Source organism: Parasteatoda tepidariorum, chromosome 12 (genome assembly GCF_982258835.1).
Source record: "Parasteatoda tepidariorum strain Cologne lab strain chromosome 12, Ptep-v5.0, whole genome shotgun sequence".
Lineage (NCBI taxonomy): Eukaryota > Metazoa > Arthropoda > Arachnida > Araneae > Theridiidae > Parasteatoda > Parasteatoda tepidariorum.
Window position 1 is genome coordinate 49,030,860 of NC_141766.1, and position 12,005 is coordinate 49,042,864.

Here is a 12,005-nt window from a genome sequence, read left to right on the forward strand (position 1 = left end):
ACTCGCATGTCATAAAAATATTGATAGTAGAAATATGAGAATTTCTCAATCACATGGAAAAGTGTAGCGATATTGCCTTTAAAAAAGGGGATAAAAGTCATTCAGATTTACAACGAATGCAGAGCACCTCAAAAAATGATAAATTAAATGCGGTATTTATATTTCGAGAGTTGTAATATCATAATAAATGCATCAGGATTTTAAAAACCACTTAGAAATTAGTAGTTATAAATGAAAAAAAAAAAAAAAAAACGATCGGAAGGTCTCTTAGATTTACAACAAAAACCGTAAAAATAAATTAAGTTGAAAAGTGATTACACAAAATAAAAATTTGCACAACATGATATCGTCTTAAAAATATTGGGTTTTATAAAACCATGCAGAAATTGGTGGCAATAACCGATGAAAAAGCGATCGAGAAACAACGTAGATTTAGAATAGAATTCGCTCAAGTAGAGTACATCAAAAGAGGAAGACTAAAATGTGCGATTCAAAATTTTTAAAGTTTCTTTTTATTTTAAAAAGAAAAAACAAAATCAAGTCCAGAAGCTTCTGCGGGCCACAGGTTGTGCACCCTACTCTAGAGAGTTACATGGTTTCTAATTATTAAAAAAATAATTTAGACAGTTTTGTAGTTTTAAAATGATAGCTATATGATATTGTATTTTTTGTTTCAGTTAACGATGGCCAATTGCTAACAAGACCTAACTACCAAGGCTTAGGAAATGCTGTTTCTACTATAATTAGAGAAGAAGGCATTCGGGGATTGTATAGAGGAGTAACACCTAATTGTTGGGGTGCTGGAGCATCATGGGGTTTTTATTTCCTTTTGTATGTTCTGGTTTAATATAAATAACAGACTTATGTTCAAATAATGTAAAAATATTTACTGTTTATTATATAAATTTTTTAGCAGCAATAATTTTTACCTTTTTAATGATTTTTTCCATAAATATGAACATGCAATTGCATTGTATGCTTTGAAAACATTAGATATTCTCTCAAAAGTGTTTGCCTTTCTATATCTTACATTTCAACTGATTTGAAAAATTTACTTGTCAAGAACAATTTTTCTGTTAATTAAGATGTAAACTGGTTTTGTTTACAATACAGCAATTATTTTGCACCTGAAATTCAGTTCTGTTTCAACATTTATCTTCAGACAACTTAATATTCATCTACTAGACTACTGGCTATTGCCTGTTTTAGGAAGTTGAATTTTTGCCATTAGATTATAGCATTTTCAAAGATAAAAATATAAGATTATTTCCTTTAAGAAATTCTAATTTGTTTAACATAAAGTAATTATGTAAATAAACACATTTCTTAAATCAAAATCTATTAGATGAATAATTAGTTACTCTGATTTAAGTTCAGTTAGAGTTAACATAACACGAAGTTACACTGCTACTTTTTTAATGAATTTTTTATTCCCCAGTTAGGAAAAGACTTTTATCATTTTTTTAGTATTAAGAAACAGTTATATTATCTATTTTAACTGTAACAAAAATTGATATACCTTTCCTTATTTTTAATAATAAAATTTACTTTATACCAAATTGAGTATAGGTAATCTCTTAAGGCATTGATATTGAATTTGTATTGTTTAATATGTTAAGAGTTAATTACTTAAACCAGTAGTTCCTAGCTTGTTTTCATGAAAATACATCTTTCACACAGTCAGGAAAATTTCACTTGTGTTGAAATTCAGTTCTGAACAATTAATAAGGCATTCATTATTTTTTTTCACATAATAAAGGTCAGAGTGCATATAAATATAAACAAAATGTTTATCACTGGATAAATGAAATACTTATACTAATGATTATAAGGTAAAAAGTCATCAAGAGTGAATTATAAAAAAGTCAAGAGCTAATTCTATTTTACTTCATTTGAAACTGTTTTTGCTTAGTTTAATGATACTGTCTGGGATTAAAATTAATGTTGGTACAGAATCACTAAAATCCAGCTTCTACTTCCACTATGGAATAATCAGTCATCTCTAAGATCAACAAGCAATTGCTACCAATCATATGTAAAGGGATGGTATGCCGTTTGATTTGGTTTATTTATTTACTTTTTTGAAAAATAAAATATTCATCATAATTTTAAATCTTGCTAATTCTATGTAATTTTTCATTTAATTTCACTTGTAAAATATTTTTGTTTGCTTTTAAAACAGAGATTGAATGATGACCATAATACAAAATTTTACGCGTGTAAGAAATGATAAAATCTTGATTTCTATAAAGCTTCATTTGCATGTTTTAGTTAGTTTCTAATGATTTAAATCTAGTATATATTAAACCTATTTTTATTTCATAAGTGTTTTGCCCTTTTAAAAATCTTACCAGAGGGATGTGTACAGACTTATGAAGAATTTTAGTCATTTGTTCTTTGAATTTGTTCTTTGAACTGCACCAATTATTACTTCACTGTTTTATTAAATTTATAAATACGCTAAAATTCATTTAAAGAAGTTTTAAATATTTCTAAGGCCATTATTTTTCATTTTGGTCATTTTTGATGATTTTTTGAGGCCTTTGCATTTTTTTAACGAATTTTTATGTCATTTACTTCCTAGCCTAGGTAATATGGGCTGCCACTTCTACTACTGTGTACTTAATGTTTTTTCTTTTTTAGTTACAATGCAATCAAAGCTTACATGACAGACACGGATGACAAGTCAAAAATCACCTTGGGACCAGGTAGTCATATGCTTGCTGCTGCTGAAGCAGGTTAGATATAATTTTAATCACTATATTTTTTCTTTAGTTTCCACAAAATAGAGAAATCTTTAGTGCTTGGTGGTTATGCCTTATAAATTTATTATTTTTTACATCTTCATATAATGCACAGAAAAACTTCTACAGTTTGCTTTTGCTCTTTCAATTGTAAATCTATTAATTCGATTGCAAATCCTTTTGTGCACTGTCAAACATATTTGTTGATCTGAATGTATTTTTCTATTTTTTGAAATTCTATTTTATTGACTAAGTTCGACTTAGTGGAAAATATTTTTAGTGCTTAACTATTACATTACATTAACTATTACATTTTGAGTCAAAAACTTTTAATATAAATCAAGATTTCTATCCTTATGCTTATTTTCTAGAAAAATGAATCAGCAATCTATTTATGTGAGGAAATTTTTTATTTGTCTACTATTTTTGTGAATAATTTTAGTCTTTTCTATTTTTTTGTAGGAAATTTTAATTTCTCTTAAAACATATTTTGATGAAAAAAATTATGTTTTAAACTTTTTAACTATAATTTGTTTAATTTCTTGCACTCCCCTGAAATTTGGAAAATGCCGTGTCTAACTTATGCACCCGAATATTCTCAAAAAGAGCCTAGGATAAGAGAGACAGGCAGATGATAAGAGATTGGGAGACAAGATATAAAATATTTATTCATATAAAGAAGAGATAAGAGCCCATTTGGATGTTCTTGTTTAGCCCGGTATTAAAGGCCACCAGTACGGCTTGTAATATTCATGCTTGGCCCGAAATGTCGATTACGAGACTCGTGATATTCACGTTTGACATGATATTAAACAACGAGCCCGACTCGTGATATTTAAGTTTGGCCTAAAATTTTCATTGCATGTCAGACTCATGAAAATAGTGCAAGGGGTTAAAGAAATCAAAGTTTATTTTTAATTACAAAAATACAATACGGGGTGCATATTATTTTATATATTTTCTAAGCTGTGAAAATTTGGAAATAGATCATTTTTCTCATTGAAAATATAAAATAATTTAACTAATTAATTATTACTTAATTACATCTTGCCACTGCAGCCCATAAAAGATCTTGACCTCCCTTACAACTAGGAATAAGACGTGCAATAAATGTTATTTAATTTTATATCATCTGGTAGGTAACACGATAAAGCAGTCTACTGCCTTATGTTCAAATATTGTTTCTTTTGAATCAAAACTACACTTAATCAGAAATTTGAAATCAATTTTCACAAAATAAAATAAATTAATCTATAACAATGAAAAATGTTAATTATAAAAAATACTTTATAACATCAATAACATAGCTTAATTTTTTTATTTAAAATAATATAAATTTGACTTACCTAATTTTAAAAATAAAACCAAGTGTACTTTTTGTTTCAAATTTTTTTCAAAATTAGAAACAATTTAGAATTTAAACAAAATACATTTAAGTTAAGTATTAAGCAATTTTGAAAGAAAGTGGTTTTCTTTTAAAACAGAGACTGCAAAGTAACAAAAGTCTTTCTCAAAATAATCTACCAGAAACTTTGTTAAGTCTGGACAAAAGAAAAAAAGATGACAAAATATTAGTCAGCTATCGTAAAAAAAATGCCAGGCTAAAAATAATTTACAAGAAATGCTAAATTCTGGCAAAATAATGTACAGCAACCACAATAAATCAGAAGTCCCACTGAAAATAGTTATCAAGAAACATAAAATCCTGAGAAGAAAGAAAGTCCAAAGCTTTCTATGTTTTTAAGCTGACCCACTTATGAAACGTATAAACAGCAACTTCTGATTCAATTTTCTTCTTGCTATTCAATATCACAAAAAGAACATCATGCTTCTTCTTCATGTGCTGGCCTAGGCAAGGATCCTCAAATGTTAAATAATTATCTTGTTAAATCATGAACTTCTCATATTGGCTTCTTATATAGACAATATATGTTATATCAAGAAAATTTTGACCCCTGCAAAAGTTTTTAGAATATTAGTTCTTAAATGAATATTAGTTTTAAAATACTGCAATGTTCAATACAAAACTATTTTAACAGTGTTCTGAATTCTTGTTTTAATACTTTTTTGATGTACGCTTTTAAGATATTCACAGAAATAGTAGAAACGCTAAGAAATTTTTCTGAGGATGGGAAAAATGTTACTTTCTACAAAAAAGGGGGAAAAAATGTTAGCTCTGTTGCAAACAGAGTATTTCTGGTCTCATCTAATACAAAATAAACTATGATAAGATTCTTTTTTACTGCCTGTAAAATTCGCCAAATACATCTTTGCTGTTTCTTTTATAATCATAAGAAAACAATGTTTCAACAAATATGCAATTTTATAACAATGGCATAGATGATGGGTTCAGAACTATTGTAGGAAAAACGACACCCTATATGTCTGAAATAAACTTTGTTTTAAGGATCAATCTCTTAAGGACTGTAGTAAGTGTGCCATATAATTTACATCCTGATTGCCCTTATTGTAAAAATAATGAGCTCTCTTTCTTCCTTCTGTTGTAAGAAATGTAAAATAAAACCATTTAATGTAGTAATGAAAAAAAATTGGAACTCGTGTTAGAATCAAAATAAAGGCTGCAATTTATCATTCTTTACTAGCATCTTCATTGACATGACAGCCACAATGTGTTCATTGAAAATATATTTACTTTTCAAAATCGCAGCTTTTAAAGATGTAATAGTATTTTAATTTTATGCAAAGTTATCAATCAATGTTTGTTTATTAATTTTCAAATGATTTAAGATTTTTTTTTTTTGATTTATAAATTCTGAATGTTTAATTTTATTATTAAAAACATACTAATTATTGATATTCATAATTAAATTTGAGTTTCTCAGAAACCTTTTATTTGTGTAATAATGCTAACCAAGTGTCCTGCAAAACTGAAGTTTCCTTTTTCTTGAGACAAGCACATTTTTCTTTTTTGTTTCTTGGAAGATTTCTACATGGGGAATATAAATGCCAGATCCAACCCACAACCCTTAGCTTTAAATCAGATGAGTGAGTGACATCTTTAAATAACTGAGGTATCATTATTGTAGATGATAAGTTAACTTGAAGGGGTTTAAAAATTGAATTTCAAAACAAATCTTATATTATTGCAAATTATAAATTTAGAAATAAGTGTTAAACATTTTCAAATGAAATATCTTATTAACTCTCGACCATCTTTCTTTCTCAAAATTTACCCTGAACTTCAAATGCCCTAACCTGCAAAAACTGGTTGTCAAGTTTGTAAATTAATGATTTTTATAGTGTTGTAACTATTAAAATTACAAATTTTAAGAAACATTCTCGAAGTAAAAATTTTTAAACAGCTTTTTCAAAGTAAATTAAAGTATAAAGTATGAGCAAATATTTCTTGTAACTGTTTGAAAGAGTTACAATTAGTTTTTTGAAAAATTTTTTTGGTCTCTTTTGAAAATTAAATAAGGAATTAAAATGGAATTTATGATTAAAATTGTGTGTATAATCGCAAAAAGTAGAAAAAAAAGTCTGAGTAACGGTAGACATTTTGTCCTTTCTTTAGCTTGCCCCTCACCCTAAAAAAAGATATCCCTGTTGCTTTGGTTAGGATTAGTAAGAGCTCTTAGTTTAGTACAATGAGATTCAAAAACCATAATTTATTTGAATTTTTTTTATTACCCTTTACAATCTATTATTTTATTGGTACAATTTTGTGATAGCATGAACATTAAGATAAACTTATTTTTAGGTGTTATCACCTTGTTTATCACAAATCCAATCTGGGTTGTAAAAACAAGAATGTGTTTGCAATATCAACCATGTTCTACTGCATCCAGCTTACCCCCATCAAAACATTATAATGGTATGTTGGATGCTCTATCTAAAGTTTATCGCCATGAAGGAATACCAGGAATGTATAAGGTATGATATTTATTTATGTGCTTTCATAATTTCAATTTTTTCATTTATAATTTTTTGGGATATTCTCATTTTAATATTTTGCTATTATCGAAAACATTGAAATTTTTTTATAACATTGGATGCTACTCTACCTTTTTTTTTTGATTTGATAAATTTGCTTTTTTTTCTTTTACATTTGAGGTTAGGAAAGAAAGGCTATGCTTCAAAATTCTGCAATGTTAATTTGCGTTAGCATATTCAGCATGGTTATTGCGCCATTTTATAATGTAGCTAATATAAATAGTTTTCACAGACAGTGAATTTTAAATGTGAGTGTGTTTAACATTATAGCATAGCATATGATAGAATCACTCCGTCTTATTGAATTTATGAGCTGAGACATTCATTGATGCCACACCGGCCAAAGTAGAGTACCCAGTGAAGCATTCATGGTGCCACACCATTTTTATCTTCAAGAAACAAGCATATGTTAAACCAAGTGTTCCAGTCAGAAATGATATTTGAGAGTAATACTTCGTTGAAATTACTACGCCAGACCAACAGTGGTCATTAAGAACTACAAATATTTATTGACCATCTAAACTATTGTTACGAGTTAATAAAAGTTAAATTGTTATGTATTTTGATTGGCATTTTAGAAAGTAATGTAGCTTGTTTCATAGTAGAGGCTTATAAAAGGACAATTCAAAAAAAAAAAATTCTTCTGAATACTATGTTTCAGGTTTGTAATGATCTTGTTTATCAAATGCTTTGTATAAACTGTATCATTCTTTTAACTTAAAATTCTGTATTCTTCAGCCATTTCATTACTTATAAACATTATTTTAATATGTTTATCAAAAAATTTGCAAGTTATTTAGAAAAAGGCTGAGCATTAAGAATGACTTATTCTCCTTGCATTATCACTTTTAAAACTTCATTTTTAGCATGCTTTCAAAATCAACTTTTCAGGCCATCTATGCCTTCAAAATCAACTTTTTCATGTGAAACTTGCATCAAAATTTATTCATTATAATTTTTAATAGAGTCTGCTTTAAGGGAGAAGTTGTCAGATAATGCCATTTTGATTAATAATTTGAAAAATTATTTCATATTTGAAATGTACATTACAAGGAAATTTCTAATGCTCTGTGCGCATCTTTCATCTTCCCATCATGTTCGTGTTTTATAGTATAGTTCTCTGCAAAATTAATGCACATAATTTCTACATATGGAAGACTCTTTTTCAAATGACACCATTTTTTTTCAAAAAAATATTATAAATGTCTTGCAGGTAGTTGCTACTGAGCTGCAATTTCCTTTTAAGCACAACCCAAATCAGTAACTTTTTTGGTTGTTGACAGTGAACCCTTGTTCTTTTGGTTGTGATCGATGAGCTTTAACTGCTTTGTCTAAATTTTGCCTTCTATTTTAGTATCTAAATACTTTTCAACTCAACTCTCTTGACAGATTCTATCTGCACAGTTTATATGTTTTCCACCAAAACCAAGCCCTTTCTTTTGCGTTTATTTCTGGGCCTTTTGGAAGGTCAAGACAAAAGGTTACTATGCCTGAAAATATCAAATCTGTATTTTCATGGCATATGCATCTATGCACATTAGTGATGGGCAATAACAGGTATTTTCAAATAACAGGTTCCAGCTGTTACCATACAAAATAATACCTGTTCCAAATACCTGTTCCAAAATAACAGGTCTAAGGAAAAAAAATTCAACTTTTTTTACATTTGAAGGATAATTTAATTGTTGCTGCTGTAGTTAATTTGCGTTGCACTAGAGCTGCACAATGGGCTATTGGCGACGGTCTGAGAAACATCCCTGAAAATGATCCGAAGACAAGCCATTACAATTTTGATCCTCTGCAGAGGGGGTGGCACCCCTGCTTCGGTAGCCCAACGACCTGCACGCGAAGTCGAGCGCTTTACAGTAGAACAGTTTAATAAGGACTAATACCGCACACCCTCAGTCCCTACGCACACTGATCCAACTGGTCACCCACCCGCACACTGACCGCAGCCAGAAATATAGTTTAGAATGGCAAGTATTTTTGTAGCAGATACATATTTTTCTGTTAATTTGACAAAATTAGGAAATAAATATTTTTCTTTCTCAGAGTAAGTAAGAAAATATCGCGAAGTTTTTTTCAGTTATTTTTTAAACAAAACGAAAGCAGTTACACATTAATTTTTTTTTTATTCTCTATTGTTAGTGAAAAAATTATATTTCGTCCTTTTATATATATATATTTTTTTTTTTCTTTTTGTGATTATACTTTAGATCAGGTAGTTTAAATTGGTTGAAAACACTTGAAAAGCATTTTCGTTAGTGTAATCAAATATAATGAATAATAATAGATACAATAATTTTTGTTACAAAATATAGTTCTTTTTAATCCATTTTTAGGAGAAATGAGTGAAGCAGAAAAAAATTCTTTTACAAAATTTGCCTCTTTGTAACAAGCATAAAATAATTTAGAAACAGATTTATTACTTGTTTCTAAATAAAAAAGATATAGGAGTTCCCTATTACATTCTGTTTGACGATATAACCAGAATCTTTTCATTTCTACGAGAGGAAAAGAAATGGAACTTCATCAATATTGAGATAAATTAGAAATTTAAAAAAAAAATTAATCTCTGAATTAAAAATACAACATAGTGTATTATTATTTTTAAATAAAAACAATTTAGGAATTATCACATTATATTCTGTATATTTGACAAAATAACCAGCATTTTTCATGTTATATAAAGAAAAGAAATAGGGCTTAGTTGTCTTCTAGAATTTCAAGTTGACAAAAATGAAATTAAATATAACCCAATACCTAAAAATAATCTAACTGCATGCATTGCAACCTCGTCGCAATTTTTTAAATAGTTCGAATAACATCATTTGACAGTTTTAGGCTGAAAAAGTATTTATACTAAAATTTGATTGATTGAGCTTTACCAATTTGCACCAGATGAAACATTTAGGAAATTAAATATAAATAGAGCATAATCCCAGACTTTTAAACATTTTTTTAAAGTAAATATTCAAAATAAACATCAATATACGAATTTAGCATAATTTTTAAAGAAACAAGTCTTTTTAACAATTCTTAACTTTTTTTGGATTATTTAAATAATATTTTTCTTTCAAAACAATTAGCACATTAATATCAAAATATCACATACTATGTAGCCTTAATGGTAATTTTAATGTCAAAGAAAAATTCAAAACAAGAAGAAAAAAAAAAGAAATTCGCCAAATTAACTGTAATAGATTTTTCTTTTTACTGCAGAATATTATCATTTAAAAATATATTATTTATTTTCTTCAAAAATTCAAAGTAAATAAATTTTTTAAGCAACAAAATAATAGGCAATGCCAGAGGGACATCTATTTCTATGCGAGTGGACAAAATTCAACGCAAAAATCACTCTTCACATAGAACATTGATTGAATTATTACAACAAATAACTACGAGGGAAATAAAGGACACGCCTTCATGTAAAAATATTGATAGAGTCAATTCGTAACCTCGAAGGTCACGGTCGATTCCGACCACGAAAAGGAAGCCGTCGATAGCGCGAAAGCCAGGAAGGTGGTCCGAAAGTTAGGCAATGGTGTAAAGCAGTGTTTCCCAAAGTTTGGTACGCGTACCCCCAGGGGTACGAGAACAGTTTAGCGGGGGTACTCGTTCTTATGCGAAATATCTTGCAAGAAACGAAAATTTCAAAAATTTTTATTTAAAAACAAAGCTAGCCATGAAAATATACGATTACGTATTTTTCTATTGGCTATGGGCAGAGTTAACAGTTAATAATTAGTGATGTCAACAGCCAGTTGCGATTTTTAACTTTGTGCAAATTTTTTATATAGTAAAAAATACATTCATTTTTTTATTAGTGGTACACAGCGTTGCGAAAAATTTAGAAAGGGTACACAAAAGTCATGAGTTTGGGAAACACTGGCGTAAAGAGTTGTCCGGATTCTCAAAGTAAACTACTTATGATTAGATGTCCCCCAAAAGACGATTGTAATTAATGCAGTAAATACAGTAGGCGAAAAAAAGAGACATTAAAAAAAATTGGAGCATTTTTATGCATATGTAGGCCGTAGTTACTCTATAGTGAGCAATTCACTATTTCAAACAAAATATTCTGACTTTTTTATTAAATGTATAAAATATATAAATTTAATGCCCCTTAAAACTTTATAACTAAGCTTCATTATTAAATCATATTCATAAAAATATTTTGCTTAAAAAATATTTACATATTATTCTACTACCCTTCATCTTCTCAGTACTATTGTACTACCTTTCATGCTTCGTCATAAGTTCAGCATATTTAAGTAGATGTAAAAAAGGATAAAGATTGGGAGAAAAAATATAGTGTTTGATACAAAGAAAATAAAGTGTTTAAATATAGTTTGAATTCGCATACTAAATATAGTTTTAACAATTTTAACACATCCTTCTTATAAGGAAATAAATAGTTAAAATATTTATTGCCTTAAAAAAAGAAAGAAAAAAAAGGTGAAAGAGAGAGAGAGAGAGAGAGTAAGACTTAGGAGAGAAGAAATGAGACAATAAGACTCGTATTTTGTAGAAAATTTTTACATGTAGAAAATATGTATCAATATCAAAAAATTAGGAAAAATATTCAAATGCTTCAACTTTTTACATCGCAGAAAAAAAAAATTAAAACAAGGAAAATGCAATTATAAGCAACCGCCCCCTCCCCCCCCATATGCCGGAGCATCAAATGGGCAGGGGCGACATTCTTACAAATAAACTTAACCTGCAAAATAGTAGGCAAAGCTATCACAAAATTCTTGCCTATTCCTGAATACAAATTTGTTCAAAAATACTAACCTGCTTCACCTGTTCCAAAATACTAGCCTGTGACAAAATACCATCTGTTCCAAAATACTAGGCTGTGATAAAATACTGCCTGTTCCAAAATACTAGCCTGTGACAAAATATCGCCTGTTCCAAAATACTAGCCTGTGACAAAATATCGGCTGTTCCAAAATACTAGGCTGTGAAAAAATATCGCCTGTTCCAAAATACTAGCCTGTGACAAAATACTGCCTGTTCCGAAATACTAGCCTGTGATAAAATAACAGACTGTTTCGATAAAGTGTGTGTTGGCTTCGAATGTTGCTGAATTAACATTAATAAAGCCTTCATAGAAAACACAGACAATATTTATTGATAATATAAGTACACTCGTAACTTACTACATTCACGTACATATCGTATTATTCTACAAAATAATAATGTTTACATCACAAAATCGAAACTGAAACTAAGACATTACCGCTGTTGCCATTCTTCATTTTTACAATGTATATCCGCTTACGGTGGCCAAGCAGTAAA

The 12,005-nt window shown here is 28.6% G+C and overlaps 1 protein-coding gene across 3 annotated transcripts in view; it reads left to right on the forward strand.

Annotated features, from left to right (window-relative positions):
* The window catches only part of LOC107457338 (solute carrier family 25 member 32), a 32,394-nt gene that overhangs the window by 7,284 nt on the left and 13,105 nt on the right, over window positions 1-12,005 (forward strand). For all 3 annotated transcript variants that reach the window (XR_015430873.1, XM_016075480.4, XM_016075479.5), the window contains exons 2-4: window positions 678-831; window positions 2,644-2,738; window positions 6,466-6,638. Coding sequence is in view for 2 of the 3 variants with exons in the window: in XM_016075480.4 (XP_015930966.1) it covers window positions 678-831; window positions 2,644-2,738; window positions 6,466-6,638 (422 nt within the window). In the remaining variant the exon portion in view is untranslated. The remainder of the gene's footprint in view (window positions 1-677; window positions 832-2,643; window positions 2,739-6,465; window positions 6,639-12,005) is intronic.